This window comes from Sceloporus occidentalis, unplaced genomic scaffold (genome assembly GCF_023333645.1).
Source record: "Sceloporus occidentalis isolate IW3139 unplaced genomic scaffold, rSceOcc1.0.p SCAF_5, whole genome shotgun sequence".
Taxonomy (NCBI): Eukaryota; Metazoa; Chordata; class Lepidosauria; order Squamata; family Phrynosomatidae; genus Sceloporus; species Sceloporus occidentalis.
This window is the reverse complement of record NW_028316985.1, coordinates 133,384,481-133,409,205: the sequence shown is the minus strand read 5'-3', so window position 1 is coordinate 133,409,205 and position 24,725 is coordinate 133,384,481. Positions and strand designations below refer to the sequence as shown.

Below are 24,725 nucleotides of genomic sequence, written 5' to 3'. Positions count from 1 at the left end.
ATCATCAATAAGCATGTGGAGACCAGTCTCCTCTGACAGTACAAAACTATTTATTTAAATATTCTCCTGGCTTCATTTTATATACAGTGGGCCCTTGGTATCCGCTGGGGTTTGCTTACAGGACCCCCTCCCCCGGTGGATACCAAAATATGTGGGTGCTCAAGTCCCATGAAATACAATGGCACAGTAAAATAATGTCCCTTATATAATGTAGCAAAATCAAGGATTGCGTTTGAGAATTTATTATTTTAAAGCCGTGAATGCTTGAATCCATGGATAAAGAATCTGTGGATACAGAGGGCCGACTGTATTCATATTTGGTTAAATAGAAGGAAACAGGATCCAAAAATTTCTGATGTTAGCAGTCAAAGGTTTCTGGCCCAACATCTTTAATGTATGACCACATTATATACATTTTCACATTAATAGTTCCATCAACTGAAATATTCTTATAATAAATATATTTACTCTGAAATAAACAAGGGAAATACCTGTTGCTCATTGCAGAACACATGCTTTGCATGAAAAAGAATCAAGCAAAGGATGAAGAAACAAGTGATATTAAAGATTCTTGTGACTCTATATCCACTGCATGTCTGGCCTTTGGCCAATAGCACTGGCAGTCTGACTTGGCATACAGTAGCTTCCTGTGTTTCTAAGGCTACAATCCTATGCACAGTTGCTAAACTCCACTGATCACAGCAAGGTTTACGTTTAAGTCATTTGCATAGGATTTCACTGTTCAGTGATACTTGCTTTTTAGTAAGACTAGAATTCAGCCTTGATCTAAGATTTATTTAATAATTTTCAGCTTTTAAAAACTTTTCTAAGGCCAGTACAGATGGGCACTTTGCACCGGCCTGGGTCTGAAATTAGAGCTAGATAGGGCTGGGCGTCCATGTGCGCCCAGCCTACTATTGGCACCCATATGCCATCATAGTGCACCCCCATTTACATGGGCTGCACCATGATGACACACATGCATCAGAGCGCCCAAACGTTATCATGGTGCGTGAGCACCATAATGACACCTGTAAAGATAAGCTGCCTACAGCGGGTTCTTTTTAAGGAGTGCGTCGGTGGTGAGTTGTGCGGCTGCCACAGAACTGACCTGGGAGAAAGATGGGTGGCTTTTAGCTGCCCGTCTGTATAGCCCCTAAGTTAAGAGTCATCCAATCCCACCCCACCCCTAACTGTTACATATATTCTATTAAATGATGATGCAGGATATCACATTTACATGTTTCAGAGCAAAATTCATAATGCAGGAGAAATATGTAGTTGAATTAGTACGCTGAGTATTCTAATTTCCTGATCAAGAAGTTATAATATAAAAAGTGAACATCTAATTATGAATTTTTCCCAAGAAGCAAGTCTTTTCACACGTCTGTGCTGGTCTATGACTACAATAAAAATGAACTTCACTTCACACCTTATATACTAACAATTTTTCATTGAATTTTCAGCTGCTGTTTTTCTAGTTGTACCACTGAAATATTATCTTATATAAACACATCCAGTGGGCCAATCCACCCTGCCACACCACCAAAGGAGGAAAAGAAGAGTGAGGAGCAGAGATAACAGCACTTATGGATGAAAATTGTGGTATGGGGATGTTTTTTCCTTCTAAGCTGGAATGATAGGAAATGCAATGATAAACAGATGACACTGTACTCTTATGCATAACCATTTATTATGTACTGCCTTTCTTAACGTCTCTAACATGTTCACAGAATTAAGAAGGATGACACGGCTTTCTTATGATTATCAGGCCGTCTTCACATTTTGTTAGAGTAGACCAATCATAATCAATGGTGTTAAGTGACATGTGACTGTCTCAATGATTTTTAGTAGGCCTACCCTAAGTATGACTATGTTTGGATCCAGCTCAGGAAATCAAACTGATGTTTTCCCTGCATATTTGACACATTTTTAAGTACTAACATGTCAAAAGCAAATGAATATTACAAATTTTGTGTGCCACTTAAATATAGAGCAGACTCTATGATATAATCTAAATGAGCAGTATTCCAGGAGAAAATCCATGTCCTGCCAACTGAGAAGAACAGGTTGCTTACCTGTAACAGTATTTCTTCGAGTGGTCATCTGCGAATACATACAAATGGGTTTCACTGCGCCTGCGCAGTGCTGCTCGGAAACTTCTGGAATCACTGGGCAAAGTTCACTTTGCAACATATAGAAACTTTTTGGTGGTAACTCCGCCCACCCGTTATAAGGCCCCTGCCTTCCCGCTCTTTCCCCAGTTCCGCAATTTTTCCGCCAAGCAGGCGATGGAAAGAGCCAATAAGAGCAGGACACTGAGGGGATGGACGGGTGAGATTTGTATGTATTCGCAGATGACCACTCGAAGAAATACTGTTACAGGTAAGCAACCTGTCCTTCTTCGTGGTCTCTGCGAAGCATACAAATGGGTTTAGACTGACAAGCGTAAGTATGCGGCGGAGGGAGTGTCCTGAAACCAAGCTATGGTAAACCAAAGGCATATTTATTGGAACAATAAACACCTTGAACCATAAAAAGAGTCAGTCTTTTTGTTGATGGACAGACCAAACATAGCAATAACATTGCTAAACCTGAGAAGGGAACAAGAGGTCATGCAAGACCAGTCCCAAAGAAATTGTGCAAACCACATTGAACAAATTGGAAACAGTGGCATATGTACATAAGTGCTGAAACACAAACCATCAGTAGTGCAATCAATGCAACCCTGAAACCAACACAGCCCTCCCGAAAGCTGCGTCTCGGATGGCTCTGGTGTCCGACCTATAATGCTTAATAAAAGTCAGAGGTTGGGACCAGACAGCAGCCTTACAGACATCCTCCAAGGGAATCCCCGACAGGAATGCAGAGGATGCTGACATTGCCCTTGTAGAATGGGACCGAACCCTGCCAGGGAGAGGTTTGCCCAACAATTCATAGCAGAGGTGGATGGTACCGGCCACCCATTTGGAAAATCTCTGCGCAGACACAGGCAACCCTTTCTTCGGTTCCGAGTAGCATTGGAAAAGTCTCTCGGACCGACTGGAGGCAGCAGTTCTGTCCAGGTAAAACGCCAGTAAAACGAGGAAAACAAGAGAGTGCAGGCTTCGCTCCGCATCCGAAGTCGGATTGGAAGCGAGAGTAGGCAACACAATGTCCTGGCACATGTGGAAAGCAGACACAACCTTTGGCAAGAAAGTAATGTCTGTCCGGAGGACCACCTTGTCCTTGTGAAACCTCAGGAAGGGCTGGTCCCTCCGTAAGGCACAGAGTTCGCCCGCACGGCGGGCAGAGGTGATTGCCACAAGAAAAGCGGTTTTCCAAGTCAATAGTCTCAAGTCCGCTGTGGCCATCGGTTCAAAGGGCTTGGATTGGAGTGCAGACAGTACTGCCTCCAGGCTCCAAGCCGGTGCTGGTACCGACACAGGAGGATACAAGTTGGCACATCCCTTAAGGAACCCCTTCACCAAGGGATCCCTGAAAAAGGAAGCCCTCCCCCCGAAATGGTACTTAGCACAAATGGCAGACAAATAGCACTTAATGGATGCGAGGCACAGCCCCTCATCCAGAAGCGCCATCAAAAACTCCAGCACCACTGGAGTGGACACCTGAGCAGAAGACAAGCCCTTTCGATCAAGGAAGACGCTAAACCTCCTCCATTTCAGGGCATAGGACCGCTGGGTGGAAGGTTTCCTTGCAGCCAGGATCACCTTTCTCACTGCCTCCGGCAGGGCAGTCAGGGCCGTATCCTCCGGGCCACCAGTGGTAAGCTCTCGATGTCCAGATGGAGAATCCGTCCGTCCTGGATCGACAGCAGGTCCGGGCGAGGATCGAGGCGGAGGAAGCATCTCTTGGAGAGGTGGAGAAGGGATGCGAACCAAGGTTGTCTCGGCCACCACGGCGTGATCAGGATCGCATGCGATCGGTCCGTTGTCATCTTGGACACCACCCTGATGATGAGAGGGAACGGAGGGAAGGCGTAGAGGAGCTCTCCCGTCCAAAGGAAAGCGAACGCGTCTCCGAGGGATCCGTCCATTCGCTTCCTGGAGCAGAACTGGGGACAGTGGCTGTTCCACCTGGTCGCGAAGAGATCGATCCGGGGATTTCCCCACCGGTCGAAGAGGTCGCTGACCGTCTCGGGATGGAGCCTCCATTCGTGGCACACCGACGGAGATCTGCTGAGGCGATCTGCCAACTCGTTGTCCTCTCCAGGAAGATGAATCGCCTGGAGGAGGATCTGTCTCTGGATGCACCAATCCCAGATGCGGAGAGTGAGATCGAGCAGGGTTCTGGACCTGGTGCCTCCCTGTTTGTTGATGTAGTACATCACGGTGGTGTTGTCCGTCCTCAGGAGGACCACCTTGCCTGCAACAGCGGATTCGAATGCCCTCAGTGCCTTCTCTACCGCCAGCATCTCCAAAGCGTTGATGTGGAGGAGCTTGTCCTGGGCTGACCACTTGTCCTTGACAACCAGGTCGAGCAGGTGAGCACCCCAACCTTCCAGGGAAGCATCTGTTGTCAGAGTTAGATGGGGCTGAGGCTGAAGGAAAGGCATTCCAATGCACACGTTGCGGCAGTCCAACCACCATCTGAGAGAAGCCGCCACAGGTCTCGGTACCGTGAGCCACTTGGACGGGGGGTCCTCCATCGGGGAGAAGACCGAGAGAAACCAGGACTGTAGAGGTCGGAGGCGAAGCCGTGACCAAGGTGTGACAGACGTTGTCGATGCCATGTGTCCCAGGGTGACCTGAACGTCTCTGGCCTTTACCCTTCTGTGGGAGATGAAAGGTTTGAGTGACGCCGTCAGGGCCTGGAAACGGTCTGGAGGGAGAAAGGCGGAGCATCTTTCGAAGTCGAGAATGGCCCCGATGAATTTGACCTGCCTGGTCGGTGTGAAGTGGGACTTCTCTCGGTTGACGACCAGTCCAAGGGAGCCTAGGAGGTGCAAAGCGAACGAGACTGCTTCCCGCAGTTCCTGTTGGGACTCGGCGGCGAACAGCCAGTCGTCCAGGTACGGAAAGACCATGAAGCCCCTCTGATGGAGGTATGCCACCACCGGTGCCATGCACTTCGTGAAAACTCTGGGCGCCGTGGCCAAACCAAAGGGGAGCCCGTTGTAGTGGTAAGCAGCGGAACCGACGGCGAATGCGAGGAATCTCCGGTGCGACTCCCAAATCCCGATGTGGAAATAAGCGTCCTTCAGGTCGATCGTTGCAAACCAGAGACCCTGATGAAGCAAGGGGAGAATGGAAGCCAGGGTTACCATTCAGAAACGCCGGTATTCAAGACACAAATTCAGATCCCTCAAGTCCAGGATGGGTCTGATGCCTCCATCCGACTTCGGTACCGTAAAGTACCTGGAGAAAAAAGCCCTGGCAATCAGGCCGGGCAGTAAAGGGGAGATTGCCCCCTTGCTAAGCAAAGCGCGCACTTCGTCGAGAAGGGTGTCCGAGGGGGGGTGGACATGAAGACTCCGGTCTTGGGGAGCTCTTGGAACTCAAGGGCATATCCCCTACGGACAATGTTGAGCACCCACGAGTCTGTTATGATGGAGGCCCAGGTGGTAGCAAATGGCCTGAGCATGTCCAGGAAAAATGGGGGAGAAGGGACAAAGCGCGCTAGACCCCATCAGTCTCTCTTCTTACCCTGGTCACCATCCTGCCGGCGGGGCTTTCGGTGCCGGGTAGGAAAATTCCGACGGCCAGGGGAGGAGGATGACTGGGACGCGTGCCTGGATCGTTGAGAGCCCTGCTGGTGGAATTGGCGGTCCTGACCAAATGGTCTGTAGGACTGGCCTTGGGATTGCCATGGGCGCTGACTCTTGCGAAACGGGGCTGACACCGAGGATGACATGCCATGTTTCTTCGCGGCTGCCTTCATCTTAAACTTGCGATTGAGGCGGTCGTCGGTGTCGGTGTTGAAGAGTCCAGACTCATCGAGAGGCATCTCTTCGATAGCTGACTTGACTCCAGGAGTGAGATCTGTGCCCCGCAGCCAGGCGTGTCGACGGAGCGCCATCGACGCCGACATCGCCCTACCCAGAGTCAGTGATGTTGCGGCACGCGGTGATGGAATGGGCCTCGTCTCTGACCCCGACCAGCTTCCTCTGGACATCATCTGGGACGTCGGGAATCCGGGGGGAGATAGTCTCCATCAAGGACTGCACATAGGCCCCCATGCATGCAGTGTAGTTGGTGGCCTTGACAGCTAGGCAAGAAGCTGAATAGGCCTTCTTTGCCAGCCCATCGATCTTGCGAGCCTCCCGGTCTACTGGAGAGGTGGCCTGTTTGTGGGTGGAGGCGAGCTGCGAGCCCTCTACGATGGCCGAGTTCTGTCTTGGATGAGTTGACAGCCATGGACAGGACGCCGGAGAGACTCGGTAGAGGGTTTCCACCTTCCGCGAAGTGCTGACCAAGGCCGCAGGGTTGTCCCAGGACCGCTTGATGATGGTCTCCAGGGACGGAAGGAGAGGGATGCAGGGTGGGGTTGGAACCCGACCATGGACCCTTTGTTCCACCGGATCCCGGGCCGCCTCCTCAGGATAAGCCAGCTCAATGTCCAGAGCCCTGGACATTTTGATGACGTGCTCGCTGAAGGATCGGTGGTCGTCAGTAGGCGACGCTGGCTCAGGGTGGTGCATGACCTGTGGAGAGTCCTGTGGTGACAGGTCGTCGTCAGAGGCCGAGTCAGGTGAGGCCGGTGACGGTACCGGTACAAGATCCGACTCGGTATCGGAGTGGATCACCAGGTGCTCCAGTTCGGGACGGTCCCGGCCGGGCCCGTGGGAGCGTGTTCCAAGCTCAAGCCTTGATGAAGACGGCTTAGCTGCAAATGAGGTGGAGGGCTTGGAGGTAACCGTTGAGGCCTTGTCCTTTGGGGCCCGGTGACGGCAACCTTCATCAAACTTGCGAAGTGCCGTCTCTCGCGGGACTGCCATGTAATAACGGTCTACCTCCGAATCATAGAAGACATCAAGGTCATCCCGGCCGACATCTTCAGATGGCACAACCACCGGGCATGGTACCGAAATCGGCGAGCGGGCAGCAATCGGAGAAAGCTGAGGTGGAGCGAGGTCATCATCGTCTGAACCCACGAACTGGACGGTGGTCAGCTCAGAGAGCGTCGGGGCTAGATGTGGGACATCATCTTGCACGGAAGAGCCCTGTGGCAATGGAGTGGGAGTCTGGAGGGCCGGTGCTGGTACTGAACGCTGTGGAGTAAGGGGTTCAGCATCCTTATGCTGACTGCGCCCGTCCGAGGACTTGGAGGACTCCTTGCGTGGCTTCTTCTTGGGTGGCTCGGAAGAAGCGGAGTCAGAGTGTTTGGCCTTTTTGATGGGCCTGGGTGCCTCCCGGGGAAAGAAAGGGTTCTCCTGGAGTTCTCTCATCCGAGATGAACGGGCTGATGACATAGAAGCCTCCGGGGCAGAGGTTGACGGGCTGGAGACTGCAGCCGTCGGAGTGGTGAGGTCTCCTCCCTTAGCCTTCTTGGAATGCTTGGGCTTATGGGACGGAGCCGAGGATGACCGGTCGGTCCCGACCTTGGAGGCAGAGCCAGCGGCCGACGTCGAAGCCTTCGAACCCTCGGTCCCCGACAGTGTGCAGGGGCTCTTTGAGAGTTTGGTGGTGGTACTGGACCTATCTGGGCCGCTGACTACAGAAGCCGACTTGGCGGTGGCACTGGGCTTGTGAGAGCCGCGGTCCACCTTGGCGGGGGTTGTTAGTACTGGAGGAGCCGAAGCGGCGCTTGTAGGGCTCTCGCGCGGGGCCGGGACAGGAGCGGCAGCCGGGAGGGAAGGAGCCGCAGCTGGGCAGGAAGACTCCCCGTGGACCTTACCCTGGGCGATCGCCGACGTCAAGCGGGATTCACGGTTTTTACGCGCCTGCGACATCATAGATTTGCAGAGCGAGCAGGATTTCATATCATGGTTGCCGCCAAGACAGAGAAGACACGAAGAGTGAGAGTCTTGGACCGGGAGTTTGCCTCCGCAGACATCACACTTCTTAAAAGGAGGCGACATCGTGACGGGGCGATGGAGAGAAGACGAAGTCGAAGTCAAAAGCAGTCCGAGGTCAAAGTACAGTGGGGGCAGTGGTCAAAGAGAGTGGTCAAGGACGGTCCGAAGTCAAATAGCCAGTGATCCAATAACAGAAGCAAGAGCGAAGTTCCCTAAAGCAGCAAGCGCGGCGGAAAAAAGGAACTGGGGAAAGAGCGGGAAGGCAGGGGCCTTATAACGGGTGGGCGGAGTTACCGCCAAAAAGTTTCTATATGTTGCAAAGTGAACTTTGCCCAGTGATTCCAGAAGTTTCCGAGCAGCACTGCGCAGGCGGAGTGAAACCCATTTGTATGATTCGCAGAGACCACGAAGAAGAAACAGTATGCCAAAACTGCAATCAGGGAAAAATGCTACTTTATGAGGAAACGGAAAGAAGACTAAGAGTTCAAATGTTTGTCTGGACTCTTTTCAATGGTTTAAAGATATTTAGCTGCAACAACAACAACAACAACAACAACAATTCTTGCTGTTTCAATCCACTTCTGTTAACTACTGCCTCAAACAGTAAAATACACTGGTGCCTCGGGTTACGAAATTAATTCGTTCCGCCATTCCTTTCGTAACCCGAAAGCACTGGAAAGCCTATAGCTGCACTTTGCAGCATTTGAATTTCGCGCCGAAATGAATTTCGTAACCCGAAAAATATTTCGTAACCCGAAACAGTTTTTGCCAATCCAACTTTTTCGTATCCCGGAAATTTCGTAACCCGATCATTTCGTATCCCGAGGCACCAGTGTATGTCACTTCAGACATAATGGAACATCTCACACCAAAATTTGTCCTACAAAAAAAGGTATCAAAATTCTAATATCATTTTTAACATTAACCCTTTCCAGATATATGCAAATAGAATATTACATGTAAATGACATGTAAACAGAGTATCATATTTCTAGTTACAGCAAAACAACTTACCGTTCACAGACCACAGGTCTAGATTCGTTATGGACTGGGCCCAATGAAGAGCAGGGCTGCCGCGGAGGTGGAGCTATAGGGATATTTGACTCCACAGTATTTGCTTTTCGATGTGTGTTCTCCTGCACTGATACTGATGCTTCATTGTCCATGGGGAAGGATTCAGCTCTTCCATGACTGGAAACTGATGAGATCTCTGGACCTACAGCACCTTGTAGGGGAACCTCTGCACCTCCCTGCTCAACTTCCAGAGTTGGCGATGATGGGGGAGATGCTCGAGGTCTGCGCTTGGTAGATGCTCCTGAAAGCAACTTCAACAGCCCCTTTTTTTCTTTCTGGAAATAAATGTCAGTACTATTTTAAAACAAAAATACTTACTAGATTAAAAAAACACAGAACCCACTAGATTACTCTGTTTTAAACACACAATGCCCTGCTGATCTCTGTTGGCTTTTGACAGTATCACCATCACATTTGCATAGGAGGGTTTTTCAGGTTTTCTGTCACATGAAGTATCTAGCTATAATCTGTGCAACAGACCCCTGTCCTCAACTGTTTTGCCCACTTTGTGCAGGCTTCCTGGTCTGAGTCTATCCATCTGGTATGTGGTCTCGTCCTCCATCTTTTCTAGCATTACTGTCTTTTCTAGTGAGTCGTGCCTTCTCATGATGTGGCCAAAGTACCACAGTCTCAATTTAGTCATCTTGGCTTTCAGGGTGAGTTCAGGTTTGATCTGTTCTAGGATCTATTTGTTTCTCTTTTTGGCCATCCATAGTATTCTTAGCTATCGTTAACCAGCACATTTCAAATGAATTTATTTTCTTTCTATCAGCTTTTTACATTGTTCAGCTCTCACAATCATACATGGTGATGGGAAATACAATGACTTGGACAATACTAACTTTAGTATTCAGTTTTATATATTTGCCTTTAGGATTTTGTTTAGTTATTTCATAGCTGCCTTTCTCAGTCCTAGCCCAATCAATGATTGATCCAAGGTATGAGAAGTCTTTAACTATTTCAATTTCTCCATAGCAATAGCAAGTACATTTCTATACTGCTTATCAGTGCACTTAAGCACTCCCTAAGTGGTTTACAATGTGTAAGCCAATTGTGCCCAACAAGCTGGGTATTCATTTTAGAGATCTCAGAAAGATGTACGCCTGAGTGGAGCCTGAGCACCTGGCTGGTAATGAACTCACAACCTTGTGGTTTGTGAGTGGCTGCAGTACAGGCATTTAACCACAGCACCACCAGGGCTCTTATCTATATCTATATTTAATTTATGTAAATTCTCTGTGGCCATTATTCAACATTAAGCTTGCTTTATTACTTCTTTAACATTCTTTAGTAATTGTTCCACATCTTTATTGTTTTCTACCAGTGGAATGATATCATCTGCATATCTTAGAATGTTCATTTCTTTCCTACGATTTTCACTTTTTCTTGCTCTGTGTATGATGTTTTCTGCATGTAAGTTGAACAAGTAGGGTGATAGAATGCAGCCTTTTCTGACCCCCCGTTGTTCCAAGTCCCCCTTGTCTTCATTTTTTCTCTGCTTGCTTTTATTGTTGGATGCCACTGTATTATTCAGATAGTGATCCAGGAGTTGGTGATCTCTCACCATACTCTCACCTCCTGACCAATAACCATTCATCTTACTAAAGCTGCTAGCATTTAGCAAGAAACACTGGGACATGTACGTATACTAGGGATGTTACATTAAAAAGCCAAGTGTGCAATCTTTGTTGCTTTACAAATCAAAAATATTTTTCTTTTATGAGAACTATGGTTAATCTTTACAATGTATTCTCATGCAATTCTCTAATTAAATAATCCTGGTCTAAAGAGTATAAGAAGAAAATATACTGGAAGTCCAGCATGACTGATAATTGAAACAATGAAACCTGTTTCATAAAATAGTTTCCACTGATTTTTAAAGCAATATTCTTTTAGCAGCAGCAGCAAGTTTTATATCCCATTGAGATTTTGTTCTCAAGGGAGCACAAAGCTAGCTACTATCTAAGCAGTTTATTACTTATATTAAAAAGTTAAACTTGACACTGCCTGATACTAAAGACTAAGGGCTGGTACATACCAGCATGAAAAGCCAGCTTCCAGCTGGATTGGACGCACGACGCATACCCCTATGATGCCTGGAAGCTGGCTTCACAGCTACCGGCTGCACACACAGCAGCAAGCTTCTGGGCACTCTGACAGCGCAATGTTTAGATGCCGTGCCTTAAAGCTGCAGCGGCGTGGAAAAGTTGGCTTTTTGCCAGCACAAAAAGGAATGGCTCTTTGCCACTTCTTTTTCGGTTGGCAAAAAGGCGGACTGGGGCTGTGGCGTGAAGTTGTTGCGGCTCCAATCCAGCTTTCTCAGCAGTGGCCTCAAGCCACCCCTTCCTGGTGGTCTGTTCCTCCCTTAAGAAAATAACCAAATGACAACATTTGGAGAAGCCACTAATCAACAATAGGATTTAAAAATCCTTTTACTATAAAAGACAAAATGTTCTGAATTTTTAACTGCTATTCAGTTCATATACTGCATAGAGACAATGGAGAAGAACCAAATTCCATGCCCACCTTCCCATCTCTATCAGGTTTACTGGCAGTAGAAACTCCTGAAGCTGCTAAGGTGTTTTCAGGAGATGCTGGAGCTCCACTGTGAACAGTCACAATCCTCCCATTTGTATCTCCATCCAGAGATGCAGAAGTGCAAGGAGAGTTTAATGAAACCGCAGCACAAGCCAATGGGACATTGGTCCGGTTGATATTCACAGCCGTGATATAAGCAGCAGCATTTGAAAGCTGAGGTTGCAGCTGTTGTGGGGCAACAGAATGGTGTGGAATAATGACAGCAGCAGGAATAAGGCATGTTGAACTTTGAGCCTGAATTGGTGTCACGGTAGCTGTAGGTCTTTCTTGGTTGTGTATTGCAACTGGAATGACAGGAAGAAGAGCATTTTAAGAGAATTAAAAAACACACACCATCAAGTCATGATAAAATGTACAATCCAGGAAACACCTGAAAATCTTCTCATTTGTTATCTCATTCTTACTCTTCCTTCAAGTTGACATCTGGTAATAGCCTATCTCCATGGTGTGAACCTATGGCACATGTGCCCTGTTCCTCCTCTTCATCCTGGGCCTTCAGCTGCCTCCCCAGAGGCAGCTAAAGGCACCGGGGGGGGGGGGGGGAGAAGAGGAACAGGCATACGCTTGTTCCTCCTCTTCCTCCCGGCCCTTCAGCTGCCTCCCCGGAGACATGCACCTGTTCCTCTTCTTTTCCCCACCCTTCCGGGTCTTCAGCTGTCTCCAGGCAGGTCCTGCCCTCAGAAAGTGGAAGTCCTGCCCCCAGCATTGGCTAACACCCAGTGCGGGAACGCCTTTGAGTTTGGACACTCAGTCTCTAAAAGGTTTGCCATGACTGGCCTATCTTATCCCTGCAACAAATAAGAGAAAATTCAATAAACTATTGTGGTTTTTAAATTGCCAACTATTTGTATAGTTCAATAAATTACTACATGATTATGTTTCATTTCTTGACATATCTTAACATATTTTTTAAAAATTAATAAAGAATACATTCATATTGCATGGAGAATAGAGGAGCAAATTCACACAAAAACATATTGTATCTCCTCCTGTACTTGTTCTCAATCAATCTGAACTGACATAAGAAACCATTAAACTAGCAGATAATGAAAATCTTAATCCTCATTATTCTAGCACTTAATCTGAGGAATAAAGCAATATATTACCTGTTCTTACTGCATTGCGAGCCTGGTTGACTGTCATTTGGCTAGTCATATGCATCAGAACCTTGGTCTGTGGGCTTGTTTGTATATGGGCTGCAGAGACCACAGCAGTTGGTACTGCACTGGAGTTCACTGTCACACCATTTCCCTGAAGTTTCTGCACTGTTCCTCCAGCAGTGGAAGCACTGACCATGGTTACCACCCGTCCTGACTGGCCAGCAGTAGATACAGGAACTTTTGCTTGGGAGGCACTTGTCACTGCCCTGTAAAAGGTAATATGATGCTTTAGGCCAAGATCCTATATACTTTCAGCATAATATAAATTGTACAGCAGCATACTTGTGCTGTTTATGGATAGTTATAGAGGATTCCGCATTTGCACAACCAACTGTGAAATAGATATAATGGTTACTAAGCTCATCTGTTGCTCAGTGATTGATTAGGTCTCAATAGTTGATTTGATCTCTCTGCATGTGTGCTTGTGAAATAATTAGTAGCACCAGAGATAAAACAAAACAATATGTGAGAAAGTACAACTGCTTGCACAATTTCTTTTTTGGCAGCATAGTGCCTCAATAGGATTCCAACCTTGATCTACATCTTATTAAATCAGTCAAGCTACCATCTCCCTCCCACAACAAACCATTACAAGTTCAGTGCCCCTTATTCAAAATGCTTGAGACCAGAAGTGTTTGGGATTTCAGATTTTCTTTTGGATTTCGGAATATTTCCATATACAGTACTTAATGAACACCTTATACACATAGCCTTAATGTAATTTTGTACAAATTTTAAAATAATTTTGAACATAAAACAAAGGCCATGTACACTGAAACTATCAGAAAGTAAAGGTATCAATACCCATTAAAAAGGTTTGGATTTTTGAGTATTTCAGAATTCCCAATACAGATGACTCAACCCTGTATCTTAGGTCTTAAACACACTACAGAAATAATCCAGTATCAGATCCCTTTAATTGCCCTGGCTTAGTGCTAGGGAATCTTGGGAATTGTAGTTTATTGTGGCACCAGAGCTCTCTAACAGGGAAGGCTAAATGTCTCTCAAAACTACAGTTCCCAGAATTACCTAGCATTGAGCCAGGACAGTTAAAGTACTATATATACTCATGTATAAGCCTAAAAAATTTAGTCAAAAAGTTGACCCCAAAAAATTGAATCGACTTATCCATGGGTCAATGTAAGTACTGTACTTTAACTCTTGTACAAAAAAGAAACCATCCCCTGGTGAGGGGTAAGAGTACAATCTGTCCTGAAAACACTGCCCCTCACTCTGTCATCCATCCAGCCTTTAGGAAGAGCACCAACACTTATGCCTTCTCGAATTTTTTAAGTTATTTTGTAAGTCACTGTTTTCCGTTTGCTTCATCCTTTAGATCCTTTGTTGCATGCCCCTAAAATTTACCCTCGACTTACCCATGAGTCCATAATTTTTGGCCCCCAAACCTGTCCTCGACTTATAGCTGAGTATATATGGCAGTCTCAAACTGGATTATTTCTGCAGTTTTGGACCACACGGAAAAAAGATATTCAAAGAGGTTGTTCCTTTTATCTTTATAAAGATGAGTATGACAAATGACAGCCATACCTAGTAACTGGTGCCACATAGTTGCCAGGAAATACACCAATTTTGCTTGTATGCATGGAAGTTCCTTTAAACCAACCATCCTGACAACGTTCAAACACCAAAAACATCTCCCCTTTTCTCAATTCCAGTTCATCTTCTTTTCTAGGAGCATATGGATAAATAGCAACATACCTGAAAAAGAAAAACATTCATGCAGGTCTGCAGGCTAAATAACAGGAAGGTAAGAAACCTCTGCAGCCCAAATCACAGGTTCACTTGCATAGTGGTTGCCACTTGAAAATAGAACCACATTGTTTTCATTCAGAGTGAGAAGTTCCTTATATAGTCACCATAATTTTGACTACTGAAATTATTGTTAAGAGACCATCAAAGGGTCCCAGTTTCAGACCTTTCATCACCTATCAATATACAAGCATCCACTAATCAAATGTCCAATAGCTGGACAGTGATAGAAGATTCAGGGCAGGCTGTCTTCCATCTTGCCTCAAAGAGGCAGTGGTTAAACCACTTCTAAAAAGCCTTCCCTTGACCTGCTGTATAGAAACAATTACAGGCCAGTTTTGCTTTTACCATTCTTAGGCAAGGTAATTGAGAGGGCAGTCACCATTCAACTCCAAGCAGTCTTGGATGAAATGGGTTATCTAGATCCATTTAAAACTGGATTTAGGACGGATTACAGAACTGAGACCATCATGGTCACCTTAGTCGATGATCTCCATCTGGGCATCAACAGGGGAAGTGTGACCCTACTGGTGCCCTTGGGGCAGGGTGTTGTCAGTACACTGATGACACCCAAATATATTTCTCTATGGCTCAGACTGATGCAGTGACTAAGGATGGCGTCTCTCCTCTGAACACCTGTCTTAATGCGGTAATAGACTGGATGAGGGAAAATAAACTCAAATTGAATCCAGGTAAAATGGAGGTACTTGTAACAGGCACCCCTAATCCGAGAATGGAGTTATGTCAGCCAGTTCTGGATGAGGTTACACTTCCCCTGAAGGACTCTGTCTGCAGCTTGGGGGTGCTCCTGGACTCGTCGCTTCAACTGACGGCCCAGGTGGATGCAATGGTCAGGAGCACTTGCTATCAGCTTCGGCTGATACGCCAGCTGTGCCCCTTCCTGGAGCAGGGAGACCTTGAAACAGTAGCGCATGTGCTAGCAACCTCTCAACTCGACGTCTGCAATGCGCTCTACATGGGGCTACCCTCATGCCAAATTTGTAAACTTCAAATGGTACAAAATATGGCAGCTAGGCTGGTCACGGACACATCCAGGACTGCCTATATTACACTGGTTATAAAATCTCTCCACTGGCTCCCTATCAGTTTCTGGGAAAGGTACAAGGTGCTGGTTCTAACCTTTAAAGCCCTACATGACATGGGTCTTGACTACTGTGGGAGCGCCTACTTCCATATAATCCTCCCCACACACTTGGGTCCTCTGGGAAGAATCTGCTACAACCTAAGAAGACCAGACTTTCAGCGGTGACCCACAAGACCTTCTCATCAGCCACTCCCAGACTCTGGAACGACCTGCCAGACGGGATCCGCCACACACTGGATGCCTTTAAAAAGGCTATTATGATGGATCTCTTCCGGCAGGCCTTTCCAGACTAGATTATAACCATTAGACATGCCTCCTCCCTCTATTGATACCGATATCAATATTGATTGAAACCATCGCCCCCGTCCCCCCCTCTTCTCTAGAGGAAGACTCATTTCTTGCGCTAATCTGCCTGAAATTTTAGTGTATTCTATTGAACAGTTTTAAAATTTTTGATGTTTAATCTCTTTTTATGGCTTGATCACTGCTTTTAAGATTGGGGGGAGGGTTGGGGTTTTGAGATTTTTAAATTGTAATTTTTAATTGTTTGATGTTTTATTTATACTGTTGGAATCCGCTTTGATTCCTTTGTGAAAAGCGGTATACAAATATATTATTATTATTATTATTATTATTATTATTATTATTACCACAGCTGTAATATCCTTTCCTAATTTCATCTGCCTTCAGCCATTTGTATTAAATTCTTGAAGCCCATCTCAAACACTGTTTGTCCACTGGCTGGTCCAAAAGAAAGGTGCAGCTAAGTTCTTGCTCCTCATGTCTGAATGGGCAAAGAGTTCCCAAAACAAACAAACAAATAAAAAACTGTACCTCTCACAAATGCTGAGGCAGGAATCCATAGTTGTACAACTGGTTGCACAAGCACCAGAATATGTGACTGCTTACATAGCTGGAACAATCTATGGCACTAGCCCCCAAGTTTCCTCTGTTTATTTTATTTTGGATTTTGCCATAACTTGTAACACCCACTTAAAGCCTGCTTTTTACTATCAACATTACTTCACAATTTAGATGGTGTTCTTCAAGGATGAGAAAACAAGTTAATTATTCATATGATTAGTGTTTCCACATCTGCATAGGAAACAGTCTGCAGAGACATTTTATATATCTAACTGTAAATACCGTCATAGGTTTGACACATAATTAAAGAGAGGCAATGACTCAAGCCATATTCTATTGCTTTTATTTCTTTGCTACATGAACCAAACATTTCTCAACCAGATGGCAAGTTAAACATGTCCTGGACACGTTAAAAACTGCCATAAGGGACGTCCTCAGGACGTCCTAGGTTTAAAAAGGGGCGTCACTTCTTGACGCCCCCAAGCCTAATACGTCCTGAGGACGTACAAGATGGCGGCGCCCCATCTACATGGGGGCCGCCATGATGGTGTCATGAACACGCCACCTCCAAACGAGGCAGCATGGATGTGACGCCATTGCGCCGAGCGAGGGCGCTTAGTGCGCCCTTTCGTCGGAGCAGGAAGGAGCTCCGAAACGGAGCTCTTTCCTGGTCTTGTGTCGCTGGGTGCAGCCTTTAGATGGCTGCGCCCAGCAACGCAAGGGAGAAAGGGGCCAAGCGGCCCCTTTCTCCTCCTCCCCGCCACCGCGGGGTGTCCTTGGGGCTTGAAGCCCCAAGGACACCCCTTTCCAGGCCGTGGGAAAGGGGCCTTTTGCCGATTCCCCGCGGCCTGGAAAGCGGCGGATCGGGGCCTCAGCGGCTGCCGCTCTAGCCACTGAGGCCCCAATCCGGCGGGGAAAGGGGAGGGTGTAGGCTGCCGCTTTTCGGTGGTCTGTAACGGGCCTTAGTCTAGTCCAGAAAAGTCTCAGTTCTTGTTCTTTTGACAATCCTGGTTTTCCACACCATTTGAAGTTAATCACCAATACATTTATATTTTACTTACACACTTGGTCTTGTCTGTGGTCTCAAATGTGTTATTTGCTCAGCTGATATGGGTGCAGATTTTTGAGCCACCCCTGAAGGAAGTCCAGTAGAAGCTGGGGCAATTATTGTAGCAGACAACAGAGGAGGCGGTGGTGGTGGCAGCAGAGGGGGGTTCATACTCTAAAGATAAAATAACATTTAAAAAAATAAAATGTGACATCTTGGCACAATATTAGTAGTAAATTGTATCCACAACCAGATACACAGAAAACCATGTACACTCTAAAACTGATGTAGATTCAGTAATAAATCCGTGTTGCCATTTTTTGATACAATATAAGTTGACAAGCGTGTTTTTCTTTTTCCTATAACAAAATTTTATGTAGCAAATAAACAAACTGAAACAGTTCAACTCCAAAATGTACCCATTTCAATGCAAATTCTTGGCAAATATCCAAAATACTTTCAAAGGACTTCAATTGGTTTGAAATGGACTACAATTTATGTTGCTTTTGAAAATAGAATGTGAAACACAGTATGAAGAAAATTTCAATACAATCCACCCAAACTATTCATTTAAGAACAAAATTTCCTTTAACACATGAGTTACAAAAACCAAGTACAAAGCAGAGCCTTGTTACTATGCTGTTCTTACTTATTTTTATTATTCATGTATTTTAAATGCTAGGCTTTGAAATTCATGTTTATTAACACTAATAATGTCAACTAGATAATAAATAATAATAAATAAAAATTTTATTTATATACCGCCCTTCCCATGATCAGGGCGGTGAACAACAGATCAAAATAATACAATATAACAATTACATATCACATAAGTTAGCAAAAACAATATAACAAGTTCAAACATTACCATAACCATACAATTGTTAAAACCGATATTAAAACCCCTAAAGCCAGCTACCCTTGCTGTCGGGGGGGGGGGGGGGGGGAACTAGCTGGAACTTACATTGGGGAATGCTGTTTGAAACAGGAAGGTTTTCAATTCCTTCCTGAATTGGTCCAGGGAGGTGGCCGAGCGGAGCTCTATGGGCAGCATGTTCCAGAGGGTCGGGGCGACGATGGAATATGATCTCCTTGTTGTGGAGACTAGTCTAGCCCCTGGAACCCTCAGTAGTTGCTGCCCAGATGTTCTGAGGGTGCGGGGCGGAATGTATGGGGAGAGGCGGTCCTCAAGGTATCCTGGGCCCAAGCCATGTAAGGCTTTATAGGTTATAACCAACACCTTGTATTGTGCTTGGAAGCGAATGGGCAGCCAATGCAGATCTTTAAGCACAGGTGTAATATGGCTGGTCCTGGGAGTGCCAGTGACCGGTCTGGCTGCCATGTTCTGTACCATCTGCAGCTTCCGAGTATGGTACAAGGGTTGCCCCATGTAGAGTACATTGCAGAAATCCAATCGAGAGGTTACCAGAGCATGTACTACCGTTTCAAGGTCCCTCTGGGCCAGGTATGAGCAGTGAAAAGCCAGTTATTTTATTTTAAGAGGAAGGCTGTAATGAGGATCTGCTTTCCCCTCAGATTTCTGTTTCTTTTTTTCTTTTTTTTAAATGCCCAAAGAAGCATTTGCTACATCTTTGATCTATGAAAGTTCAGATCAGTGCTTACGAAATTTGACTTCCCATCAGTCTCTGAGCTACAACAGGTATTGGCTGAAATAATACATTTTCTTATTTCAACTCCCAATGGAAAAGGAGTTCATATCTATAAAAGGTGGGTGGTCTATTCAGTGCGTATTTATCCCAGGAAACAGGGCAAAACACACCAGGAAATAATGGGATAAAATCTACATACCAAGCATCCCAGGAAACATCTCCACTGGCTTCTAGTAAGGGACTGTGGTGATAAGGACACATACATGCCATGTAGACAGCAAAAATGCCAAGCCACTTTTATGTTACCATTTTCCCAAAACATCAAAAATGCAGAGAACAAGACAGAAGCTCAAGAACTTCTGTAATACTCTCTATTAAAGTAGCAAAAAATTTACTCAGAAAATTGATACCTTGAATTCTCTCTTCCTCCTGTGATCAAATTATTTTACCTCCCTGTCTGTTAAATGTTATAGTCAGTTAAATTTTACACTCTTCCGCTAAGCATTGTACACTAGCATACAACTGTAATTGAAAAGGATAAGGGTTGGAGAGCTTAATTTTTGGTTCCTTTTGGATGAAAATATAAGAGACAAAATACCTTCCTTATCGGGGGAGGGGGGGGGACTGTGGCCATGACTTTTTCCGCTTCAGTTTTCAAAAAAAGTAAAAAATAAAAATTCACTAGATCACTCAAAAATGCTGCAAAATCAGCTATTTTGAGTGTCTCAACAACTGTTTTAGATGAGATTCTGTCAAAATCAGGTTATGAACATGCTTAACAGATTTGGATTTGACACTGTTAATGGCCTCCAGACCATGATGCATATTTAGTCTCAAAATCTCCATGCTGAAAGTTGGCACACCTCTGAATATGATGGGCATGTGTCAGTCAATGTTTGAATTACACACTCATGGATTTTCTTTAGGAGTTTTTTCCCCCCTGCAGGAACAGATACCTCAGGACAGCCCAGAGTTCAACACTTGAAAATTCCACACTTTTCACTGACATGGTTCTATTAATGACCTCAAAAAAATTCAGAATTTAGAGCTATAATCCTGCAAACTGGCAGTTTACAATACAAAAGAATACTGTTCCAAGCCACACTGACAAAATTGTGCTCCAAGTTTGGGAAATGGATCAGGCCCAGAACTTTTGAGCACACCCCTCATAATAAAAAATGAAGAGCAAAATCCTCTCAAATTTGCCCAGTTGAAGCCAAAGGCAAAAAGTTTCTGATGTACGCAGCAGCAGCGGATGCCATAGAACTGAGGGGAAAGGCAGAGACATCTTGCTGAGACATCCCACTGAGTAGGATTTGCACCAAATGATACTGCTCAGCTCTAGACACTTTGGAACCAGTTCAGTGCAAGCACAGAACAACCTCATGTGTGAATCACAGAAAACATAAAGAATCTGTGCATTTCTCTATATTTAGGTGCATAGGTATACATACCTGAGTGCATGGAACCCAAAGGTTTATTTTTGGACATACCCATTTCACCTCCAAACAGGTAGCCACTAAGAAGGTGACCCTAGTTCACTAATAAAAGGAATAATTCCATGCAGAACTTCACAGTAAGTTCTAAAAATAAAATACTCTCTATGAACTACAGGAATCTCTTTAAAATACGCATTACATATAAATTAAATTTTGCAAAAATAATCAATAGCTTTCAAGACAGCCTGCAGACACGACTTCAGGAGTTACAGAAAAACAAACCAACTGGCATAGTGTTATATGGAGACTTTTAATATCTGTTAAATGGCACTTACACCAAGAGCAGCTTGGTAGGTGGCTTCAGGTGGAAAAGTAAATGAAGGCCCTGTTGTTACTGGACTGCTGGGTGGTGGTGTCACAATTAGCCCCGTAGTACTGATATGGACCTAATGGAGCATACAAAATACAGGTAGATGAAACTGAATTAATGGGTCTATCAGCAAATGTAGTGAGTACCATCACAAGTAACTTAAATGTACTGTACTTTAACTTTTTGAAATACATTGTATTATTCTGAGCTCCTTTCACACTTCATAATTACAGCGGTTTGATGCCACTTCAAATGCCATGAATGCCCCCTACTGAATCCTGGGATTTGTGGTTCTTCATGGTTCATGAAAGCACACTGAAGAGCTCTAGCACAGAACTCTTAGTACATCACAAAAGAAAAGGTTGCTTACCTTTAATCATGGTTTTCTGAATAATCTTCTGTGCAGTTACATAAGTGAGTCTTGTGTCTCAGAAATTAATTCAAAAAATTAGAGCTGAGTAGCTTTGGTGGGAACACCATCCTGTGCTCCACACCACACATACTTCAGCCCACCAATGCTTGTCATTGTTGAGTGTGCCTTCATGTTGTTTCAGACTTATGGTGATCCTAAGGTGATGCTATAATGGGGCTTTCTAGGGCTGAGAGTATGAGACTTGCCCACGGTCATCCAGTGGGCTTCTATGGTCAAGCAGGGAATTGAACCCTAATCTCCAGTGCTGTATCCAATGCTCAAACCACTACTCTATGCTAGCTCTCTACTCTTTCCTTAGTTCCACTTTAGACAAAGAGAAAGAATTTCTCTAAAAAAAGAGAGAGGGTTATGTAAATGAACTGAAAGAATAGGCTACTGATAAGCAACCCACTCTTCTTCTTCATGGTTTCTGTGCATCACAAAAATGGGTGATTCATTAGTTTACTTACTGGTAAGGGGCAAATATAACCAAATCTAATAACAACATCCTCTTTCCAGACACTGCATCTGTGTGGGATCTTGTACCTGTATGACGATGACAAATAAAGATGGAAGGCTGGAACCACATGGCTGCTCTGCAAAGGCCTGGAATTTAAATCCCTTTCAGAAAGGCTTTAAAGGCTGCCAAGAGTTTTCATTTAATGAGCCCTAATTTCCAGTGGAGTTGGGCATTTAGTTAAAGCAGAAGCCAGTCTAGTTGTTTCCATGACTAAATTACAGTGCGCCCGTATCATGTGGGTGCCTTTTACGCAGCTTCCAGCTTATGCTGGAAGCCCCGCACCATTTAATGAATGGTGTGTACGCCTGCAGCACTCGCGCCATCACATGCACAAGCCCCATTATCCTCAATGGGACTCGAGCATAGGCGGAACTTGCCTTACGCAATGGGGGCCGGAACAGATCCCTGCGTAAGGCAAGGGACCACTACATAAAATCTTTCTGGATTTTTACCCAAAAGTGAGAATCTTCCCTACATTGTAAACTAGTCTTAAGCATGAATGCTCTCTGAAAGATTAATTTCTAGGGGTCTGCATGCAGACCAGCCCTGATTGTGCAACTACAGATGGAATGAGAGAATGAGGCAAATAAGCCTTAGGGACAAGGGGACAGAAGAACTGCAAAGAGTATATGCAGTTATGCAGTTCTATGACTCACAAAACCAAGATATTGTAACTGGGCAGTGAAATGTCTGATGTGGATGGACCAACTGTTTTTTATCCTGTTTTATATCTCTAGGAACAATGATGCAGCAAGATGTAGTGCTGTTAGCATGTAGAATTTTGTCCCAAAATTACAAGAGAATTCTGCTGAATTGCTGAAAGCTGTTAGTTGCAAGAATACCAAGTTTTCTCTTCTCTTTTCTTTCTCTTCTTTTTTAAAGTAAACATCACAACTCCCAGCCATCTCTTTTTAAAGTCTTCCTGACGGCTGAAATTTACAAACATCCCCTCTCCCACATTCATCTAACTGAAGGGGATGAATGATCCCTAAGCATGTGTGTGATTTATTTGACCCAATCTCAGAAATTTCTAAGCACATTATTTTACACTCTATCTCATTAAGAAAGTCATGTTGGATAATTCCTAGTTCATGCAAAACCTTAAAAGCCATTTGTCATGTGTATTTTTTTAATTGTAATAAAAATTGGAATCTTCAGGTTATAGTACTTTAGCATGCACAAAAATTTGTCTCCTTCTGACAGCTTGAGAGTACTACAGATGAAACCATCCACTATTATCTTCCTCTAAGACTAGGCCTCAGCCCTGGCTTACTCCCATCGTTAGGTTTCTCTGGTCCTGCTCTAGAGCGGCTGAACGACTTTGGAGAAAGTCCAAACAGCGGCCTGATTTTATCCATTTCAAATTTGTTCTTTCTTACTTCTCACACGCCCTCTCTATGGCAAAACAGAATTATTACAAATCATTGATCTCTGCCAATGAGAGGTGCCCGCAGCGCTTGTTCTCCACCTTCAACTCTTTGCTTAAACCTCCCTCTCCTCCTGTCTCTTCATCATTCTCTCCTGACTTTGCTAACTATTTCATCTCTAAGATCACCACTATCCGCTCTAAGATAGTCCCTCCCGATTCTTCTTCTGCTCATAATCATTTATCGCCCTCGCCTAACAAATTTTCTGCTTTTCCTCCTGCTTCTTTGGATGAACTCTCTACACTTCTGAACTCTTGCAAACCTGCAACTTGTTCTCTTGACCCAATTCCTACTCGTCTTCTAATTTCTATAGCTCCTTCTTTTCTGCCCTCACTTCTCCATATCTTCAATCTCTCTCTCTCTACAGGCTCCTTCCCTTCGGACTTCAAACATGCTCTCATTTCCCCTATTCTGAAAAAACCTTCTCTTGACCCCTCCTCTTTGTCTAGCTATCGCCCGATTTCTCTTCTTCCCTCTCTTTCTAAGGTTTTGGAACGGGTTGTTTATTCTCGCTGTCTTGAGTTTCTTGAAGCCAACTCCATCCTCGATCCCTTTCAGTCTGGCTTCCGCCCACAGCATTCTACAGAGACAGCCCTCACCAAGATCTCTAAAGATCTTTTACTGGCCAAGGCAAATGGCCTTTACTCTGTTGTCATCCTTCTTGATCTGTCTGCAGCCTTTGACACTGTTGATCACTCTCTTCTAGTTAATATACTTTCTGACCTTGGGTTCTCAGACTCTGTTCTCGACTGGTTACGATCTTATTTGTCTGGCAGATCTTTTGCAGTAGTTGCTGGCAGTCAGACTTCTTCTCCTGTTCCCTTATCTGTTGGAGTTCCCCAGGGCTCTGTTCTGGGTCCCCTTCTGTTTTCTCTCTACACACTGTCCTTAGGTAAACTCATTCGCTCTTTTGGTTTTTCCTACCATCTGTATGCCGATGACACCCAGTTGTATCTTTCCACCCCCGACCTTTCTCCAAGGCTTGAACAGCAAGTTTCATCATGTCTCACAGCTGTCTTGCAGTGGATGGCCATCGGCGTTTGAAGCTCAACATGTCCAAGACGGAGCTTCTTGTCTTTCCTCCTAAGCTCACCCGTCAAACACTCCTTTTCTGTCTCTGTGGACAACATTTCTATTCAACCAGTCCAGCAAGCTCGCAGTCTTGGTTTCATCTTTGATTCTTCTCTGTCGTGTATCCCTCAGATCCAGACCACAGCCAAGGCTTGTCGATTCTTTTTGTACAATATTGCTAAAATCTGACCATATCTCTCCGCCTCCACTGCCATGATCCTGGTCCATGCCCTAGTGATCTCACGACTTGATTACTGTAACGTCCTCCTGGCTGGGCTTCCTCTTTCTCACCTCCGTCCTT

General features: G+C 45.1%; 1 protein-coding gene across 3 annotated transcripts in view; it reads right to left on the bottom strand.

Moving 5' to 3' along the window:
• LOC149312845 (E3 ubiquitin-protein ligase SH3RF1-like) overlaps positions 1-24,725 on the bottom strand; it is a 74,441-nt gene that overhangs the window by 4,825 nt on the left and 44,891 nt on the right. For all 3 annotated transcript variants that reach the window (XM_089525515.1, XM_089525517.1, XM_089525516.1), the window contains 6 exons: positions 20,960-21,070; positions 17,589-17,749; positions 14,337-14,507; positions 12,735-12,994; positions 11,557-11,912; positions 8,971-9,305 (listed from right to left, as the gene is read on the bottom strand). In XM_089525515.1, the coding sequence (XP_089381641.1) occupies positions 8,971-9,305; positions 11,557-11,912; positions 12,735-12,994; positions 14,337-14,507; positions 17,589-17,749; positions 20,960-21,070 (1,394 nt within the window). The remainder of the gene's footprint in view (positions 1-8,970; positions 9,306-11,556; positions 11,913-12,734; positions 12,995-14,336; positions 14,508-17,588; positions 17,750-20,959; positions 21,071-24,725) is intronic.